General features: G+C 42.2%; 1 protein-coding gene and 1 pseudogene across 3 annotated transcripts in view; both read right to left on the bottom strand.

Annotated features, from left to right (window-relative positions):
• LOC135898039 (retinoblastoma-like protein 2) overlaps positions 1-21157 on the bottom strand; it is a 127558-nt gene that overhangs the window by 95963 nt on the left and 10438 nt on the right. For all 3 annotated transcript variants that reach the window (XM_065426773.2, XM_065426771.2, XM_065426772.2), the window contains exons 6-10: positions 18142-18293; positions 7316-7380; positions 7079-7244; positions 6612-6784; positions 504-585 (exon numbers count right to left, since the gene is read on the bottom strand). In XM_065426773.2, coding sequence (XP_065282845.1) covers positions 504-585; positions 6612-6784; positions 7079-7244; positions 7316-7380; positions 18142-18293 — 638 coding nt within the window. The remainder of the gene's footprint in view (positions 1-503; positions 586-6611; positions 6785-7078; positions 7245-7315; positions 7381-18141; positions 18294-21157) is intronic.
• On the bottom strand, positions 1295-1426 carry LOC135898057 (U4 spliceosomal RNA; annotated as a pseudogene).

Genomic DNA, 21157 nt, shown 5'->3' with positions numbered 1-21157 from the left:
CTGACTCTAATAATGTACATGAGGAAAGACTGCATACATTAAATACCTTTGGATGAGATAATTCGAGCCACCATATTTTGCATCGGAAAGGTCCGAAGAATAAGGCTGACCAATGTGCTGGATGTGTTATGAGCACATTTCATACATTGGATATTTTTGTAAACAAGAGCTTGGAGCATATGCTTCCATGCCAAATTAACACGCCACATTAACATGTTTTTTCCAAATATACTTTATTCAGGTTCAAGGCATCACAGTTTGATCTAGGTGGATTCACATGCTATATGTGCAGAGGTTACAGACTAATCTAGTACTCACCCTGCTAAGCGCAGTGTTTTATACACTAGAAGTTAAGGAACTGAATGGGCCCACCCAGCAACTCCAGGAGCAAGAAAAATCTCTACTTTTAAGGACAGAACTTGAAAGAAAAGGATAGCCCCACGTCAAACTCTGATCAATGCTGATTGACACAAATGTGCATGACGAGAAGAACATCTGCTTACCTGGGCATATGCAGTACAGAAGGCGTCCCCCATTGACTTCACAGTCTCCAAGACAATGGTTTCCAGAGAAGGATCAAGTGTGCTGTAAAAAATTACATAAATCAAGTACATTAGAACAGTAGTTTACATAAAAGTTAGTCCCTACATGCAAAACAAGCAATGGAAGCTTACATCCCAAGTAAGCCCATGGAGTACAATAGGACACCTCAATGAAATCCATCAAATGAATGCAGACAAGTTCACAATGTACAGAAACCATCGCAATCTGTTGCACTGTACCATTCATCCATATTGTTAAAATATGCCCATAACAGCAAGAGATACACCCACAAGTGACATTCAGCCGCAGCTCACCCTAAGCCCGTTGCAGTAAGCACCGCTTATACACTACAGTAATGCCTAGAAAGATTTCAAAGAAAGAAGTGGAAAATATAGTATAAAGCTCAAGCGTGACGCCAAAAGGACATTGCCTTCAAAGTACAATACTCTTTTACTCCCTTTGTCAAGGCTCTGCAGTGATAAATTTTCATGCAACAACGCATAAATATCATGTTCTGAAGCCAACAAACTTCTTCAGCATTCAAGAAAAAAAGAAAGGATGGAATGACATAGAGCACCAATTCATTTTAAATTCACACAACCATAGCCAGAGAGGGCATTCCAATGCTAAAACAGCCCCCCAAATTTTATTAATCCCTATAAAAACACCTTTCTAGGAAAGAGAAGCAGGTCACAAGGAGCCTGAAAACACCCAAAATACTGTCCAAGCTAGAGCACTATAAATGAATGAACCTCAATGGAAAAGCAGTTTCACCAGCCCACACACGAAGCCTGGAGACAGAATCTGTCAATTTTCTTCAACTAGCAATAGTCGCCCCTCAGCTCACACTTCATTGGGTACGACATTGCCTCTGCGCAAAGTGTCCATAGTTCTGCCGTCTGTACTAAAGCTCCACATATGTGCTCAGAATGTGTGCTCCCCTGTAACTATGATGCAGGCATTTCATCAGTGCTTTATGACACTGTGAGCAGTTCAAACAAGCTCAAATTTGCCTCAAAGTTGGTAAACTTCAACTGCTAAACAACCAATGTGTAGCAGTGATGTAAATTATCCTTTTACCAATTAACACAGCAAAAACACCTAGCTAGTTTAGCTTCGTCAGGACATTTGCCAATAAGCTTGTATATGCTTGGGCTATGTTTTTGGATGCCACTTCCCAAGAAAACAAAATGCCAGTTATGACAAATAAAAAATATGTACTGATTGTATGCATTTTAACCAGCTACCAGTAGCCCATTGAGCATGGTAAAAGTAAATACCAATGGCCTTGAAACCAATTATGACAAAGTAGCCATTAAATCTCCTGTGCTACTTTTTCCATGTCAGAACATTTACATGTCCGATGCTTCACAAAACAAAGCACCTTGTGCACATTCAGTCCAAGTTCACAGTTTAAGCTTGGTGATCCAGCACACATTACGAATAACTAATTTTCTAGGAATGATAAATAACTGCAAATTGGCTACATGCAGTATACAGCCAGCAAAAAATCCTTTTTCTTAGTTGCGGGCAAATATTCAAGATTTCAAACATGAATCGACTACTATACACTAATTATTCGTATCCATATTCGAAAAGGAATTATTTGGTATTTTCAAGCAGTTGAAACTAATCATCTCGCAACAGCCGAATGCTAAAGTCTGGTTACTGTTCTCCATTTGCTAAACAATGTATTGCAAGTTATCAGAAGTGAGACAAAAGTTTTTGAAGTAATGCAGAAACAAATTGGATAATAAGAGCTTTCTTTTTGGTTTCACTGTGGAAGCCTACATGACAGCCTGTGATTTTGGTTTGTAGGCTATCATTTAATGTTTTGGCAGTACAGCCATGTAACAGTTTTGTGTTTTAATTTAGTAACCACATTATAACTTGTGATTTAGTAACGCTACAACCCGTGATGTTTTCCTTGCAATGGGCCTTTCTACAGATGTATACTATACACAAGTGCCAACAACTTCATTTTTTCTTTTCTGACAAGTACTGGTCTTTTTTTCAGCAACCACTAATTCAGCGTTTTTAGGAAGCTAGTCACACCACCGCCACTCTTGCTCCGAAAGCTTGTCTGCAACCAAGCTCTAAAGTTCAACATCATCAGCCTGTTTTATGTCCACTGCAGGACGAAGGCCTCTCCCTGCGATCTCCAATTATCCCTGTGCTGCGCCAACCGATTCCAACCAGCGCCCGCGAATTTCCAAATGTCATCGCTCCACCTAGTCTTCTGCCGTCCTCGACTGCGTTTCCATTCTCTGGGTACCCATTCTGTCCCCCTAATGGTCCAACAGTTGTCTAACCGGCGCATTATATGACCTGCCCAGCTCCATTTTTTTTTCTTTTTATGTCAATTAGGATATCATCTATACCCGTTTGCTCTCTGATCCAAGCCGCTCTCCTTCTGTCTCTTAACGTTATGCCTAGCAATCTTCGTTTCATCGCTCTTTGCGTGGTCCTTAACTTGTTCTCAAGCTCCTTTGTCAGTCTCCAAGTCTCTGCCCCATATGTCAGCACTGGCAAAATGCGCTGATTGTACACCTTCCTTTTCAATGATAATGGTAAGCTTCCAGCCAGGAGCTGGCAATGTCTGCCATATGTCATCCAACCCATTTTCAGTCTTCTATGAATTTCCTTCTCATGATCAGGGTTCCTTGTGATTAGTTGACCTAGGTAAACATACTCCTTTACAGACTCTAGAGCCTGACTGGCGATCCTGAACTCTTGTTCCCTTGCCCGGCTATTCATCATTATCTTAGTGTTCTGTATATTAATCTTCAACCCCACTCTTAGATTTTCTCTGTTAAGGCCCTCAATCATTTGTTGTAACTCGTCTGCATTGTTTGTGAATAGAACAATGTCATTGACAAACCTAAGGTTGCTGAGATACTCGCTGTCGCTCATTACTCCTAAGCTTCCCAGTTTAGGAGCTTGAATACTTCTTCTAAGTACGCAGTGAATATCATTGGGGAGATTGCGTCTCCCTGTCCAACCCTTTTCTTTATAGATATATTCCTGCTTTTCTTGTGTAGAATTAAGGTAGCTGTGGAACCTCTTTAGATATTTTCCAAGATATTTACATAAGCATCCTGTACTGCTTGCTTACATAATGCCTCTATGACTGCTGGTATTTTTACTGAATCAAATGCTTTTCTGTAATCTATGAAAGCCATACATATTATACTCTGCGGATTTCTTGATAACCTGGTTAATGACATGGACGTGATCCACTGTAGAGTATCCCTTCCTGAAACCAGCCTGTTCCCTTGGTTGACTAAAGTCCGGTTATTGAGAGTCAATTCCGTGAAGTTTTTGATGTCAATAAGTAATACATATTAAGTTTAAAAATTATCCTTTGTCACTGATTGTTAGCAGTCTTTTTTGCCCTACTCAGTACAGGCACAGTACCTAATTATACCAAAGTAAATATTGCTGCTGTAAATATATATGCATCTGCATTTGACTATATTAGATTCAATATTCGATACCTACTATTCATATTCGATTCGTGTTCGAAAAAGTTCATACTTGCCCACTTTTTTTTTTTAATTTAGGCATAGAATCACCATAAAAGCCCATGAGCAAAACGAGAACAAGGTAAAAGCGGGAGCCAACATTTCAAGAAATGGACTTGTTTTTTTAAGTCCACTTGTCGAAAAGTTGGCTCCTGCTTTTCCCTTGTTCTTGTTTTACTCATGTCTTGAATTTCCATGCCCCGATTTCCCTGTGTTTTCCCTGCATAAAAGTCCGTGAAACATTGCCAAGGCAGAATGCTTCGCCATCGCCTTGGCAATCACGGACTGGGAATGGGCAGGGGAGTCATACAACACCATCAACTCAGACTCTCAGGAGGCGTGTCACTTCTTTATGAATGGCCATCTCCCTTTCAAGGTTAGCAACCTCCTGGGAAAGGAACTGAAAAATACATACAGACTGGTCTGGTGCCCAGGACACGCAGGCCTGGAAGGGAATGAGAGGGCTGACGCTCTAGCTCAGGAGCTCACGAACGGAGCGGAGCAACCATCGCCCTCCCAGTCACAACCCGCCACTTCACAGGAAAGCCATCGCGAGGAGGAGGATCACGATGCGGCACGTATGGCACCACGCGATATTCTTGCTGACCAGTGTGGCATGCGGCAAAGATACAGCGCTCCCAACACACATCTTTGCAAGGGGAAGATACAACAGATCTCCACAGGATTCAGACGAGGGTCTACCCAAATTTATTAAGATTAAGCAAAATTTTTCCAACGATGTATGGCCGTGCCTGTCCATGGTGTAGCGACTCATCACCATCTTTGTACCACATCTCAACCGCCAAGTTTAAATGCCTACTTAGTTAGGTATAATCTAACACACTGGAGCAATGGGAGGCACAACTAGCCAGCTCAGGCCTGAAGGTGCAGAAGGCTCTTCTGGTCACGTTCGGCTGGCGGCAGAAGCCAGTGGAGCCCTGGACTTTGGGCGCCACCCATCAAGCTCCTATTCTCCAATCCCCCTTTCCCCAATACAATAAAGTTATTCTCTCTCTCTCTGTCTATCTGTAGAGGGTCTCCTCTTAGCACTGACACATCACATGCTAGACACATATGTTGCCATGCATGTCATGCTGCCTTCTACTAAACTTAGAACAAGAAACAAGCCCGAATAAAAGCTACTGTACATGTTAAAAGGGCACCAAGGAGAAACACTTTGCAAGTTAAAACTGATAATGTACTCTTTCAAATCTATTTTTATTAATTTCTCAGCAATAGATCGAATTTTAGAAAAGCAAATAAAGTTGTAAGTTCTTTATATATACAGTAAATTCTCGTTCAACCTCGACTTACACTTAAACAGTAGTTTTGTTTTAAACGTAGTAAAGTCAAATCCCTGACTCAGCGGCCTTTGAACATAACGCATTTTGTATCCGCATAAACCATACCAGCTTATTGCATATCTGTCAGTTAACACATCATGTTTCCACTTTTCGTCGCCAAATCACGGCGGTACGTTGGCCCAGCAGAACAACGAGCCTCAGAGATAGGAACGGCCTCCAAGCACAAATTCAGAGGGCGCTTGGAAAGGTGAAGCCACATCAACATCAGCATCATTTCGGCGCCGTGCCAGAGTTGGAATGTTGTGGCTCATGTTATGGTGTCATGCAAGCTAGGACAAAAACCGGGTGCTCAGCATAGAAGAAAAATTGGACATCGTTCGTGCTGTCGAACGTGGCATAAAGTCGGTGCTGGCACGCGAAAGGGATCTACCGTTAACTAAAGTGTGTGCATTTGGAACGCGAAGGAGAAGTTGGTCAGCAATGCTGCTGTGACCGTGAAAATACGTCAGCTAAGAGGTTCGACTATTCGCCTTCGTTGCCTCTGTTATTGCCGAAATGTCGCCTAACAACAGTCATGAGGATGACACGGAAAGTGACAGCACGAGCGATTCAGGCCCAGCAGTGGCAGATGCTGTGCATTACGTCAACCTCATGCAGGTGTTTGCCGAGAAATGGCGGCTGCTGGGGCTCACAGCTTAAGCAAGTTTGAGGCCGTCGTCGTCGCTGCTAGCCCGCCGCGGCATCAAACGAAAATAACATACTTTTATCGCACCAAGTGAATAAATACTGCATGTTTTCTGCCCTTTCGTCGTACTCTCTCGTAGTTCCGTGTTTGACAACTAAGCGGGCGATCTCACGCTATTTCGGTTAAGCAATACTAGCATTTAGCACATACTTTTTCCGAGCTCCCGCCAACTACTGCTTAACCAGGTTTCAGTATTATATATATATATATATATATATATATATATATATATATATATATATATATATATATATATATATATATATATATACCATTTTGTGCTAAGACAGCAGAATGTCAAGGATTTCAAAGTATTTCCCGTGCTTGGGTTGTTCTGGGTCAGTGCGCAGAAACCCAAATATAAGCATGATTATAAAGGTGCTCGATCTGGCCTTACTTAACATTCAGAAAATGATAAGCCTAGTAGATTGGTACCCGAACCCTCAGCCAACCTACCTAAGTTACATGTGAAAGTGACAGCTCTGCAGTACATACCTGAAGAGAGCCTGTAGCTCCTTGCTTGGGGCATTTTTGCAGCCAGCCAAAAGAGCCTGCAACTTGCTCGCACATTGAGTAGCAGTCGACACTGGGCTCCGATTGATGGCCTCACGGTTGTGCAGATTGCTGCGGCCTGTCAAGGGTGTCAGAAGCTGGGGAACCTCCACCAGCTACTGGAAGGAAACTATGTTTCAGTTCCTTCTCTGCATCAGATACTATATTGTCTAGAGGGAAGACACTCTCCTAGCTCACAGTATCCCCACTACATAAATGTCTACAAATCGATTACTTCTTTTAGAATTATGTTCATGCCAACATGAAATATTCTGCGATCCAGTATTTTTCACTGAAACAGTGAAAAACGTCTGCTGTATGAACATCCCATAAGCTATAAATGCAAGTGTCATGTGGTGTTTTCAGAATAGGCACAGCAAGTATGGCAGGATGGAAACAGAATGCCCTACCTTGACTACGGTGTCAGCTTGGCACATTCGTAGCTCACGCTGCACAGAGTCCAAGGTATGTCGTGGTGTACCTATTCGCTCCTGGGCATTGTCATCAAGAAAGATCCGCTCATCTAGGTCACCTTCCTTCAGGACACCCTCCTCATAGGTTTTGTTTAGCTTTTTGCTGTTAAAAAAGGAACTTTTAGCATACCTTCCACGATCATACCAATCATGCGTAAAACAAAAAGTGCTCACATGCTGGTGTCAAAGGCTGCTGGTTCAAGAGACAATGCAAGAGTCTTGAAGTCACCATGCAGAATCTGAAAGTTCTCAACCATTACACGAGCTCACAACAAGAAATTACTTGCTAAGACATGCAAGCAAGAGCCCTTAGCTGCTGGCAATAATCTATAGAAACGTAAAATGCTCAACTAAAATAGATGCACAGCAAAACGGGCAACACATTTTTTTACAATACAAAAGAGCAGTTCAGATTTTTTGGATCCTTTGCACCATTGAACCATTTCATCTAGCTTGTTAAAATCAAGGGGAGGCATAACAGGAAGAACGCTTCAACCCTGAATCAGGAGCACTGGTTCGATGTGCTTTATCACTGTCATCCTTGCAATGTAAAAAAAAAATATATATATACATAGACATACCACAGTTTACAATTTCTACCTGAACATTTCCATGGTATATAGAGAAGTTCAAACTAAAAGGAAATTTTGATCCAAACATAAGCCCACATCACACCACTTATTTCTCCCTTTTACAGCAACGCTACATATAAGAAATGCCAACATTGGAAGAGAAGCTAAATGGACAAACAAAAGCTTTAACTCATATACTCAAAACAAATGTTTCCACGTGACCAACAAAGAATGACAAGGCTCGACGCATTTGGGCACTCTAACAATAACATGAATGTAATCCTGCATAAATGAAGCCATTTGAGCAAGACATCCACAAGTCCACTCTATTCTTGGGTCCAGAACTTACAAAAAAAAAAAAAAATAGGAGTACATGTATGATGCCAAGAGTGGCTGATGTACAATGACTTAATGTATGCCTGAAACATTACACCATGTTGATGACAGGTACAAAGGAAACCTCTGTCCTGCACCAACCAATTCCAACTAGCGCCCGCAGGGCAGGGCTAATTGAATATAACAGGGAAAGGCCTTCGTCCTGCAGTAAAATCCTGAAGTCCTGCAGTCCGACATAAAATAGGCTGATGATGATGATGCTAAAGGAAACCCACATGGGCATAATCAGACCGTTTTCATATTTCTGAGGTGGAGGGGGGGGGGGGGGGCAACCAGCTTTCCAAACCTTATATACATACATTATATATATATATATATAATTTCTTGCACTTGAACAAACTTCATATGACCTCAAAGAATTGAGCGCTGAAGTGACGGCGTTATACGAGTATATACAAGACCTCATAGTAGGAGACAGTTCAATTTCACAGCCCGAGTCCTCTTGGTGGTGAAATCTTCCTTCAAGTAATTGTCACATACTTGGCTATCACTAATACTGCTTCGCCTTTCCAGAGAAACTGCAGCCCCCCTCTCTCTCTCCCTCTTTTCTTTTTCTGTGAGTCCGACTTGAAGTGCTGGTGCGCATGACTGCAGCTGATTCTGATTTTGAGTGAATACAGTTTGGCCTCATTTCGGTTTACGAGTGAATCATACAGTGTTCCCCAACTATCATGCACCCATACTTAAACAAAAGAGCAGCTGTGTTACTCGAAGAAAACCTAGTGCTTATTGTTCCCAGTACAGTGGAGTAGCTGCTAGTAATTCTTTCGTTACTGAGATTTAATTCGGTAATTTAATTTAACTAACTTGTGAAGTACTGTCCTCATTTTTCAAGTGTCTATGAGGCATTTGTAGGCACCCAAATAACACCTAACTATGGTGTTTTCAGCAACGTACTAATTGCGGACACTTTTTTCCAACTGGCAAAGAAACCTCACGAAGTATGAAAAATACCATGTGAGTGCACTCCCACCCGCATCATAAAGCAACACCCTCAAATCAGCTGATTGAAAGCAACTGCATTGCATGTCGCAAATCCGAAGAGACCGCATCACCTTGATAATGGTACGGAAGAAGCACCAACAGAAGGTTTCGCAGCTTTGCAGCTATTCCTTCCTCGCATTTCTATGTCACACTTATCCGTCTCTCAAGGCCGACTGATCACACTGATAAAAGCCCCTTGATAACGCAGCCAAAGCGCCGCTCTGACCATGCACGAAATGTGAAAAACAATGTAACAGGCACAGAATGTTTCAAAATCCCGGCTTTGCTCACACCGCTTTGAAAGAGTGCATGCAAAGCTATATTTCGCACCAGAAACTTGCTTCGGATCAAAGCCAAATTAAAGGGACCATATTATTTTTCATGAAACTGTATACATGCTGCAAAAACAGGTTCGTGTAAAAAAAAAAAGCGAAATAAACAGACCGGCAAGGGACCAACGTGTACAGAAAAGGCAAATTGATGTGTTCAAGAAAGTAAATATAACCCTTTCAAATGAGCCGAATTGGTAATCAGGATGTCTACAAAAAAGGAAAAAAAAAACATCACATTTCAGTGTGCCCTTACAACTTTTTTTTTTTTTCACATACTGCAGCCTCTGGTGGGGCTATAACAGGAGTGGATAATACAATATAGTACAAAAAAAGGTATACAACAGGCAACACATAAAGTTAAGCGTAATGTTGAGGGAGCACAGACAAGAATTCATTTAATGGGAGAGAACAGTTGGTTCCTGGTAGCGAATTCAGAGTTTCAATTGTTTGAGGGAAAAAGCTATACTTAAAAGTATTATTACGCGTAAAAAAGGGTGTAATGTTAAGCACGTGCTGTCTCCTACTAGAAGAAATTTTTGCAAAGGTGATATATTCATTACTGGAAAGGCGACAAGACGAATGAATAATGCCATGAAAAATTTTTAAAGAACTAACATGTCGCTGTTCGGCTAGAGACATTAGGTTGAGTGAGGACATGACTGACGATGGTGAGAAATGGTGGTCATAACGTCGGTAGATAAATCTAATGGCTTTCCTTTGGATGGCCTCAACTCTTTCTATTTCGTACTGGTTGTAGGGATTCCAAACGATACTACTATACTCAAGTATAGGGCGAGCAATAGTTTTATATAACAGTAATTTAGTGCCATTATCGATGAACTCATAAGCTCCGTTGAACACCAGCTGCTGCCAGAGGATGTGTTCGAATAGGTCTCCTTTTGTAGTTAAGCAGTACTGTTTCTGTTTGGTCACATCTTCAGTGGCTTTCTTGATGACCGACACCGGAATTCTGCGGCAGACATCTGTTATCCTTGCCTTGAACTAATCTGACGTCCGTCTCGAACATCTAAGCACAATCTTTCACATAACTTCAAAGAGAGAAATCAAGTGGAGAGAGATCACATGACCTAGCTGGCCAATTTACAGGCCCGTGCATTCCAATCTATTGTGCATGAAAAGTCACATCCAGCCAGTTTCGTGCTCGGCTGGTGCTGTGTGCTCCATCTTGCCGATACCACAGAAGTAGAAAACATGACAGCAGGACTTCACTGAGAAACTCATCCACCACTTCAAGGATTTCGTCCACTAATGTTGTCCAGTCAGTGTGTGATCGAAGAAGATGGGACTGATTATAGCACCAGCGTAAATTCTGCACCCCAAATTGAACAACCACTGGTAGTGGTGCCAATTGCCCTTTACCCAGAGTGCATTGTAGTCACTCCAATAGTGTGCATTATGCAAATTTACCTGGGTGTTTCTGTGAAAATTGGCTTCATCTGTGCACACAATGTTGTTCAAAAAGTCCGGTGACTCATCGGCTTTTGTGAGGACCCAATTCGAGAAATCTAGACTATTTTACATGTCTTCCAAGAATCGGTGCTGGTCAAAGTGGTACAGGTGAATGGCTGTCGTTTAGAATCCTCCAAACTGATGACTTGGAAAATGGCACCTGGGCAACCGCGTCCCGCACGCTAGCATGAGGGTTTGAGGCCGTAAATGCTACAACATTTATGCATAGGCTAGGACTCAAAGATGGAGTCCTACGCCGCTGTTTCTTGAATCTGCTGGTTCATCTCAGGTTTTCATCATTTCTGATGATAGTCAACATGTTTGGCCTACCGCCACACTTCCAAGACTGACATATATTTGCGGCCTTTCTCTTGTTGCTATTTACAGATCCCAAGGCAAGGATCATTCTTACCTTCTGCTTATCAGAGAAAGACATGGTGACTGGGACAAAACAAAATGCACCTTTAAACATTTGCACTGACGTTGCCAATTCACTTTTTGGTAATAGCTTTTGTGGAAAAAAAAAATAGGTTGACATCCGTGCACTTTATCTACACTAAGACAACAGCTATCACAGCTTGTTTCCAAATAACACCAAACGCGACGTGTTACCTCGGCCGGGGTGCGGCAGATAAGGCACTAGCTCGATCACTATGTTTTTCTTTATTTCCTTTATTTCATACTGGATAACTCAGAGGGAGCCAGTTCAAGGGCGCTGCTTTATGATCCGGGTGGGAGCACAGTCCCATGGTATTCTTCATATTCTGCGAAGTTTATTAATCAGTCGAAAAAAATTAGTACACAATTAGTAAGTTGCTGAATATACCGCAGTTAGCTGTCCCTTGGCTGTGCCTTTAAATGCCTCATTCACGCTTTGATAATTTGGATAGTAAGTCTCGAGTTAGATAATTAATTGCAATTGCCTAATTAAATCTCAGTAACGAAAAAATTACTCACAGCTACTCCACTGTACTGCAAACAATATGCACTAGGTTTCCTTCGAGTAACGCATTGCTATTTTTAATTTTGGTGCATGACAGTTAATTGTGATACCCTGTCTATATTTATGACCTTTGCATGCAACTGACTATGTTTCCATCCCCAATAATAGTCGTAAATTATTAGAAATGTATTTTTTTCATGAGTCGCTAGCACTGCTTACTGGAAAGAGGAGCAATACTAAGACACACAACATTCACGTGAATTTTACACGCCATTGATAAAAGACTCTGCCGAAGGGGTCACTGAAGTCTATAGGTTTTTTTCATGGTCAAAAAAGCAAGCAAAACAATTTGAAGTGTGGTGAACATACAGCAACGTGTTCATTCTCTAGGCATAGGCTATCCATACCTTTAGAAATAATTTTTAATTGGCTACCTCCATCTCTTTCAAAATGTAACAAACTTTGTCCTGCGTGTATATTTAAATATATTGTATATGTGCATGGTGTTCACAGCAGAAATTTCAAGCAACGTTGAAATGAGAAAGCAGGGATGAGGCAGCTGCCGCTAGTGCTTCATATACGCTTGTCCTCCTATTGTCAGGATTTGCAAAAACAAAAATAAAGTATGAATTAAAAGCCATGCACGTCCGCACTAACAATGATGCAGTAAGCTATTAGAGCCAATAAAATTTCAAGTGAAAAGGTCGAGGAAAGTCAAAAGAAACCTCAAGTGATGTGGGGGACAAAGCTCTGGTAATGATACTTTAGGTGTGTTTGTTGGGGGGGGTACCCGTAGTCGGCGCCTTTGCACATGGGTTTATAAAAAGGCTTCCTAGTTAAAAAAAAAATTCAACCTGGTCAGGGAAACTCTAAGCCGTCCTTCCAGTGTGATTGCTCTACCCTTCAGACTTCTGCACTACTGACCAAGAGGCTAACAGATGCCATCTCAAGGCCAAGTTCATCAAAAACTTCAAGCGCAGGAACAGTGACTTTTGTAGCTTCATGCCACTTTTGGGTGGATGACAATTATCCCCCTCATGAAATTTTTTACATGTTGTGTAATTCTGCAAAACTCTCTACTTATTCTCTGTTTAAACCCATCTCAAACAGTGGATATATATAAATTTGAAAACTGCAACTGTGAATACTACGTATGCACATTATCCCTTTCATACATGCACAAGGAATGATATGCATATCATTCCCGGTCACATTTATTTCCTCACATACAGCTGTTCAGATGCTTTCCAAATAAAGTGTTCAGTTGGCTTACAAATTGCAATATTTTCCAAGGACAAAATGAGCCCTTTTGTATGCTGTCACTTTTGGGAGCAGACAGTGAAATTGTGACCATCGCAAAACAACATATATGTATTTACTTGGGTCTAATGTCATGTCAAACCACCTTTCTGTTTCTTTTCCTTTTTTTTTTCTAATTTAAAGAACCCTTCACCAGGTTAGGGCATTTAAAATAGAGAAGTATGGTGCGTACATCATACAATGCATACAACCCTGTATGCATAAGTATTATGTCCGCAGCGAAATGACTTCTATATTCCAACAAAGACATGTGCCCTCCTTCTCAGGGACGCCACTCTCGATAGCAGCAGGGATGATGCCGGTGCGTCACACGAATGCCTGCAATGCACTAACAGCCAGCAGCAACACGAGCTTGGGAATTTCCATAAAAAGCACAGCACGCAAAACCTTGACCAGAAATGCTGGAATAAGTATTATGGCACGAAAAAATGAAGACAAAAAAAAAAACACACAGCAACAGGACGGGCACCAACGGGGCCTGTTGAGGGGCCCTTTAAGAAAGAAGCATTGCAATCATTAGGCTAGTGTTTTCTCAAAAGAAAATACTATGTGGTAACTTAAAGGGCCCCTCACCAGGTCTGGCCATATTGAGCTGACAAGCGCAGAGCACACAATGCACGATAACGATCGCGTCTTCAAAGTATTACATCACTACATGCCACGGAAAGATCTGAAATTTCAAACCAAATGCTGTTTTCCCATCTCTTCGCCTCCGCCACGCTCTAAGCCGGAGGATGACGTGCATGTGCTAGTGCGCCTACGCACACGTATTCACGCTGTGACGTCGCTCATGGTAACGCGCAACTTCGAGAATTATTCAAGCCAACATCTGTTATTTGTGTAATATGTTGCCAGAATAGATTAATTAAAGCTTAGAGAAATAATAAAACACACAAACTGAATGTCTGCTTGTTTTTATTTTACTCTGCACCTGAGCAAGAGAGATGAACTTCCATTTCGTATGCTTGTTCCCACGTCATGCAGTCGATGAAACTATGCCATTTTCTACCGTGTTCCAGCGTGGCATCATGCTCTGTAATCTGCTTGTGTCTGCCTCAGTATCTGTGCAGCATTGACTTGTACCACTAGGTGCCCTCGTGCACAGCATGCAAAATCGTGTGCTGCGCGAAAGGAGACAATCGCAACAGCTCACACGCGACGCTGTCAGCAGAAGTGCGCCATACCACAATAAAGCGAGGAGAAAAAAAAAAATGAAGGCCTCGAGGTTTGGTATGAGAGAATGCAGGGAAGGAATTTCGCTTGACGAGGCTACACGGGGCAAGTGGAGAGAGCGTCTATGTTTGCGGTGAAGCTCGCCTCCTAAAATCATGGGTTCGCGACACTGAAATATTTCTATCTCAACTATTCATGAGCCGATTTGAACAATTTTTGCAGCAGAATGCTCCCGAGAGGACACATCATAACTTCCAGTGAATAACCAAAATTTGTTATGGGGCCTGATGAGGGGCCCTTTAACAGTATATATACAACCAACATGAGGAGGAATGCACCACATTTTCCACACAAACACTTACATCCACTGTTTCTCAGCTACTTCCCACCATCACTTGACAAGTTCTCTACGCTCCCACTCCTCCAATATTGTTAAGTTCTGTCAATAAGGGAGCCCTGCATACCGTATTTACACGATTGTAAGTCGACCCCTTTTTTAAAATTTGATAGTCTGAAGTTGGGGGGGTAGACTTACAATCGAAACCAAAACATGGCCCCGCCAATAAAAGCGATACCAACGGGAGCTACAATGTAGTTACAATTTTATGTTTGCTCTATGGCCCTACCCGTATCTTTTCGCTATCCGACGTGTTTGTTCGCTTTTCGGAAGGGTTTTTCAACATTTTTGAGAGTTTTAGAGTGCATGCAACAATCATGGGGGAGGGGGTGTCGATAGTTGATGGAAGCGCCGCTGTTCCCATTTGCGGCAACACCTTCAGAACGGCAGCGCTTGCGGGGAGTAATAATCAAGCGTCCTTCCTTTCCTTAGATCACTATCATCGGTAGTTCATGGAAGAGCAGACACCGCTCGCGGGTTTCTCTTTCTCTGTTTAAAGGCTAGACGCGTTCCACTTGACTGCCGGCTACGTGCTACTTCTATGCTTCCCCAGTAGTCATGAGTGCTCCAGGCCCACTAATCGTTCGGGACTCGTTCACAGCAGCGTTCAAGAGGGCTGCCATCCTTTACGCCGAAGAAACAAATCGCTGCGCAGCGGGCTGCAATTTCGATGTTTCTAAACGGGTGGTGCGAGAGTGGCGACTGCAGCGAAGCGAAATTTTCACCTGTGACGGCAAGTGAGAAATTTCCCACGTGCCGAAGTCTGGACGCTTTCCGGAGCTGTAGGCTAAGCTTGCGGCGTACGTCGCTGAAATGCGTGATCGGTCCCTGCCAGTGAAGTGCGATGTGGTCATGAAACAAGCCCGCACCTTCGCCTTAATTTTAAGGTTCTGCTCCGCCGTGAGTACAACGAGTGGCTGGCGGCAGAAGACTGCAAAATTACGCCAACCGGACCTGTCAAAAAAGCCTCCCTGACGGCTGCGTGTGGTTGGATGCATTTGGCGTGGGGTGCTGTTCTGCAAAATGTTTGCCAAATTTGAAATTTCACTGGACACTGACGCGCTGTGGGACCGCAGCAACGATGACGATGGCAGCACTAGTGAAGACGAGTAGTCCAGTGACCATGTCAGCTACTAATAAATTTTCGTTATCGAATGCGCCCTCGGGTATGCTCTCTCTCTCTTTTTTTTTTCCCCCGGTCACGGGATATGGGGGGGTCGACTTACATTCGAGTCGACTTACAATCGTGTAAATACGGTAAGTGGCTCTGCCACAGCTAAACAAATGGCCCATCTTCCTTCTAGACGATTGGTTTACACAGTCCATTTTAATATTGCACTTAAATGTAGGACTCGCCTGTTTCAGTTAGGTTAAATCAGAAGTACAGCCTATAGCAAGAGTGTAAAGGCCACCAACTAACGCAGGTAATGGAGAGCTGGCCTTTATAGCGCTGGGGGGTACTTGTGCAGCTACACCAGGTCAAAAAAAAAAAAAAAACAGAGCAATTTTCACAATGAAAGATGTGGTCTCCGTTTCTGTCCTATAGAAAAACACTTTCCTTATAGATAACCTAGACACAAAGAGGACACATGCCTCAGTGGCTTAGCTACAATGGACATGTCATAATCAGGCCCCACGTGTGAAAGGCCCGAATCTGTAAATGTGCGGATGAATTGGAATGCTCTCAGCCCATACATATGCTAAGAAACATGGCAGACCCTGAAAGCAAATTAGTAAAGGGGTTGTCATTACTTAGGGTGGGAAGAACCTGTTCCCGATCTTCTCAAAGGTATTGGCAGAAAGCCACGCACTGCAGCCAAAGCCCAACTACCCCCTTCAATGTATGCAGAAGTCCCTACCACAGTGAAGACCGGAGTAGCAAGGAGGAGGGATGCAGGCAAGCAGCAGATGAGGTAATTCACTGGTGTACGAACACAAATTCCACTTGAGTGAAACTGAAATTTTAACGCATAAACTACCACATAAACTCATGTAAGGGCTGTACTTTTTTTTCAGAATTTTGATGAGGTGCGGCCCTTAGATGGGATTGAACTGTTTGGTCAAAATGGTGCCAGCGAAGCCTGCAACTTTTGCAAACCCCAGATCCCCAGATGTACCATTGCATCAGAGGTCAATGCATAGCTCTCGCCATTTAGTGGGGGCACAGGGAAGTATGCAGCACGCGAGAATTCACAGATGAGCCAGCGTGGCATCGGAGCGTAAAACGCAATTGCTTCTCCATTGGAATTTTTTTAAATCAAAATTTGGGGCTGCCAAGTTGTGGGTGTGGCCTTTGCACAAGTCTATATGATACATTACTAAGCCAACACAAAAGAGAGAAGCCTGATCCAGTAGTCATCTATTGCAAACACAACAAACTGCTGAAGAAATACGAAATTCCTACTAAATTGAAGGCTTGCATTGTAACAGTTGCCATCATATTCCTAAACACTGAGTTTTCATGTGACACCCTGCTTCTCTATTTGTTGTCGGTTTGAGTCAGCTGCAGATACAAAACTCTTAACTAAGTTTGGGTTTTGCAAATGTACAGATAGTCAGACGATGTTACTTGTGTGCGAGTGTAGTATGCATATTCAAATACTTCTTAGAAAATATTTTAAAATTACCCAACACAGCTTTAATTGTAAGCTACTTGTGAACAAGTCAACATTAGTAATGAAGAAAGATACGTAAGAGTAATGGGAAGAGAAGGACGAGATACCTAGAAGTATAGAAGCAGGAAACGGGTTGTATGAACAAGTAAAGAATGTTTAAACCAAGCTCTACTCAAGATTCTACATGCCTCTGGCTTCGCTTTGCCATTCACTACTCACTATAAACACCACGACATGATCTGAAGTTCACATTGAGTGACTCAAAGTAGCAACATTCCTCCCCCCCCTTTCTTAGAGTTTCTTCACCCCATGCAGTTTCCCCCGACTGGTTGCACCACCAATTTGTTCTTTTTGATCACAGCGGTCATGCAACAGGAAAGTGCAGATAAGCCCTGGACTTCCTCACCTGTCCTCACTCACCGGCACGAGCGACAAGGTAAAAGAATGTCACAACGTTTACTTTAACTCAGGGAACCTAATTGGCTGCGGCTGTTGACGCCCACTGGCAGCCAGAATATGAACTCTGTTTTTGCAAGACCTCCAAGACCAACCACACTAAGTTGGCCATCTTTCAGTGACGCCAGAGCCAAAGCTGTTTTGGCGCAGTGTGGCACAATTTCCATAATTCTGCTTTCTACACAATTTGGGGCAGCAACTTGAGTGTATATAAAAATGGCACAATTGGCGCAGGATTCCCACTCCTGAACTAGGTTAAAAAGAGCTACAGGACATTTCAGTATCATACAAAACGAGCCACAACATAAAAATGACTACTTGAAAGTTTTAAAAACCCCTTACCTTTTCTTCCATAAGCTGCTGAATGGGATACCTGAAGTGGTGGGCTTTGAGAACCGAAGCATCCTCAAAGTTGCCATCATGGCTTTTCACGAGTTCTCTGATGATTCCCACATCCTGATTGTCACTGTCTTTCTTTAGTTTATCTTGCTGAGCTGTAAAATCAAGCAATACAAAAGAAAATTGACATATTTTTCCAGTGGGCTCTCCCCTTCACCCAGCAGGGCTACAGCTAACAATCAGTGGTTTGGTTTCAAAAATATTTCTGCATGTCACAATCATATATGTGCTTTAATTAAACAAAATGGTCAGGAGTATTGACATTACTGAAGATCTAGCACTTTAGGAAAGCATTACTTGGATAATTTGTTGAATGGAATATTCGGGACATGCAATGCACGCCTAAACCTGGCAAGCAAACCAAGATGTTAATAAGTACAATTAGTACTGCTGCTATAGTATTCTAAGGTGGCCACTACCACGATCTTACAATTTCATCCTAGTACACACTGAAAGGGCACAAAAGCCTTCAAACAAAGTTATCATATAAAATAAAGACCCCACATTTAGGCAACCAGCTTAATCACTTTTCACTTTCATGCTAGCATGAGCTGAGACTTCTTTGAAATATAAATAGTTCTACTGTAAGATGCTAAAAGCAAGGCATACATCTCTTAATTAATTATGGGGTTTTACGTGCCAAAACCACTTTCTGCTTATGAGGCATGCCGTAGTGGAGGACTCCGGAAATTTCGACCACCTGGAGTTCTTTAACGTGCACCTAAATCTCAGTACATGGGTGTTTTCGCATTTCGCCCCCATCGAAATGCGGCCGCCATGGCTGGGATTCGATCCCGCGACCTCGTGCTCAGCAGCCTAACACCATAGCCACTGAGCAACCGCGGCGAGTGCATACATCTCTCCCAAGTCTTGTATCAGTAAATAAAATTCAGGTGATAAAATTAATTTTTTCTTACAACTAGAGATATCTGTACATTTATGCATGCAAAACCCTTTTTCAGCTTAGGTCCTGTTGCTCAGGTGCAAGAATCAGAACCTGCCTTCTATCCTTCGGAAACATATTTTCACGTAATACACGCAAGTCTTCATCTTAGCGAGGAATGATTTGGCAAATCGATTTAACTGAATGATGCAGTACTTAGCAGCAAATGAACATCAAAAATATTCATTTGCTCTATTGTACTTTTGTTGAAGGAACTAAAGTAGAACCAGGGGAAAGCAGTATCTCTAGTTGGGAATGGGAGTCTGCATAAACCATGTGAATGATGACCACCATTAAGGATGGAAACCTATATATAAACTATACGAAAATAGGGACCTATACCCACCGTAGTGTCTTAGTGGCTATGGCGTTGCACTGCCACGTACGAGGTCAGAGGATCAAATCCCAGCCACGGCGGCTTCATTTCAATAGGGGCAAAATGCAAAAATGCCTGTGTACGTGCACTTGGTGCATGGTAAGGAACCCCAGATGGTACAAATTAATTTGTACTTCCCCACTAAAGCGTGCCTCATAATCAGACTATAATTTTGGCTCGTAAAACCCCAAATATAATTAACATAAAATTATCAGGGGCCTATGTAAACTGCAGCACTATTAACCATTAACCACTTAAATGAAGCTGCCTTCTTTACTTATCCCTTAGTCATGGCCGCCAACCTGTGAACCTTAATATTCGTAAAATATTGCAAATTCAACAAGATGAGGGGGGGATCACAGCGCATGTTTTTAATGTCTGTCCCGAGTACACACTTTTCTTTTTTACATCAAAGTAACCTTTTCCATGACTATGCTATTGCCAATGTAACCTGCTTGAGGAACTTTTCTGAATAAACTTCCTCGAAGCCAATGTCACCTGCTTGAGGAACTTTTCTGAATAAATTTCCTTGAAGCAAGTTCTCTGTAGTTAATGTGGCGCCTTGCACAGCCACAAAATGGCAGCACACAATTACTCTTTTGCATAATCTTGTAATATTGTGTCACTCTATATTTCAAGAGCTATAAACATATGCATTAACAGACTATTTTTTGTAAAAGCGAGCACAACTTTTGTAAGACCATAGAATGGGACTAAATTTGTAAACATTACAAAAAATTTAGTAGGTGGCAGGTATGTTTAGTTCTCTAATTCAAGCTTCTATCTTCCAAGAAACTTTGGTTTATCTCAGACCTAAAGCATATCACAATGACTTTTCCCTGGCAAAATGAAGGTGCGACTTAACGAGGATGTAAAACAGTAAATATTATATTAGCAGTCACAAATAAGTAGATAGAAAGTACATGATCTCATTACAGTGATTCAAACAAGTAAGAAACCAAAAAGGAACCAAGGAGTTGCAATAGTTTAAAGCCACCGTAAACAGCAATGTTACCACAAGAGGCAGCTTCGACATTCCTCTTAACACTTCTTTTTTGTCAAGTATGGGCGACAATATCAACAATGACAATTTGAATGCATCAGAAAGCATGCATCAAACAATTTCAATAACATTTTTCAGAGCCTGATCACCAAAATTTATTAAACAGCTGCAGCAGAGCTAACTGCCACATGCAAGATTACTGTATTTGCACGTTTCTAACGCACACTTTTTTGTAAATAAAAGGTGAGCCCAAATTTGCATGGGCATTAGAACTGTAACTAATTCTACTCAAGATCAAAAATGAAAAATAATATCTAAAAAAAATAAGCTATATGCAAGGTAGCTGGCCACATTTCCATAGAACGAGTCATCTGAAGAAAGCGACGCTTCGAGACATCGCAAGGTGGGTTCATGGCGTGTGGAATGCCCTCCCGCAGAGGATGGTTGCATGAGCCTCCATAAGTGTGGCATTTCTAACGCATTAAATAGCACCAAAGATGACTTTCTTTGGCCAGTAGACAGTGAAAAGGAGGTGTTGTTGGACTCCGATAGCCACTAGCCGCTAAGATTCAGCTGTGTGCGTGTCTACGTGCCTTTGTATCTTCCACAATATCGTTTCAACATGCTATGTGTCGAC

Source organism: Dermacentor albipictus, chromosome 1 (assembly GCF_038994185.2).
Source record: "Dermacentor albipictus isolate Rhodes 1998 colony chromosome 1, USDA_Dalb.pri_finalv2, whole genome shotgun sequence".
In the NCBI taxonomy this organism is placed as follows: Eukaryota; Metazoa; Arthropoda; class Arachnida; order Ixodida; family Ixodidae; genus Dermacentor; species Dermacentor albipictus.
This window is presented reverse-complemented; position numbering and strand designations above follow the sequence as displayed.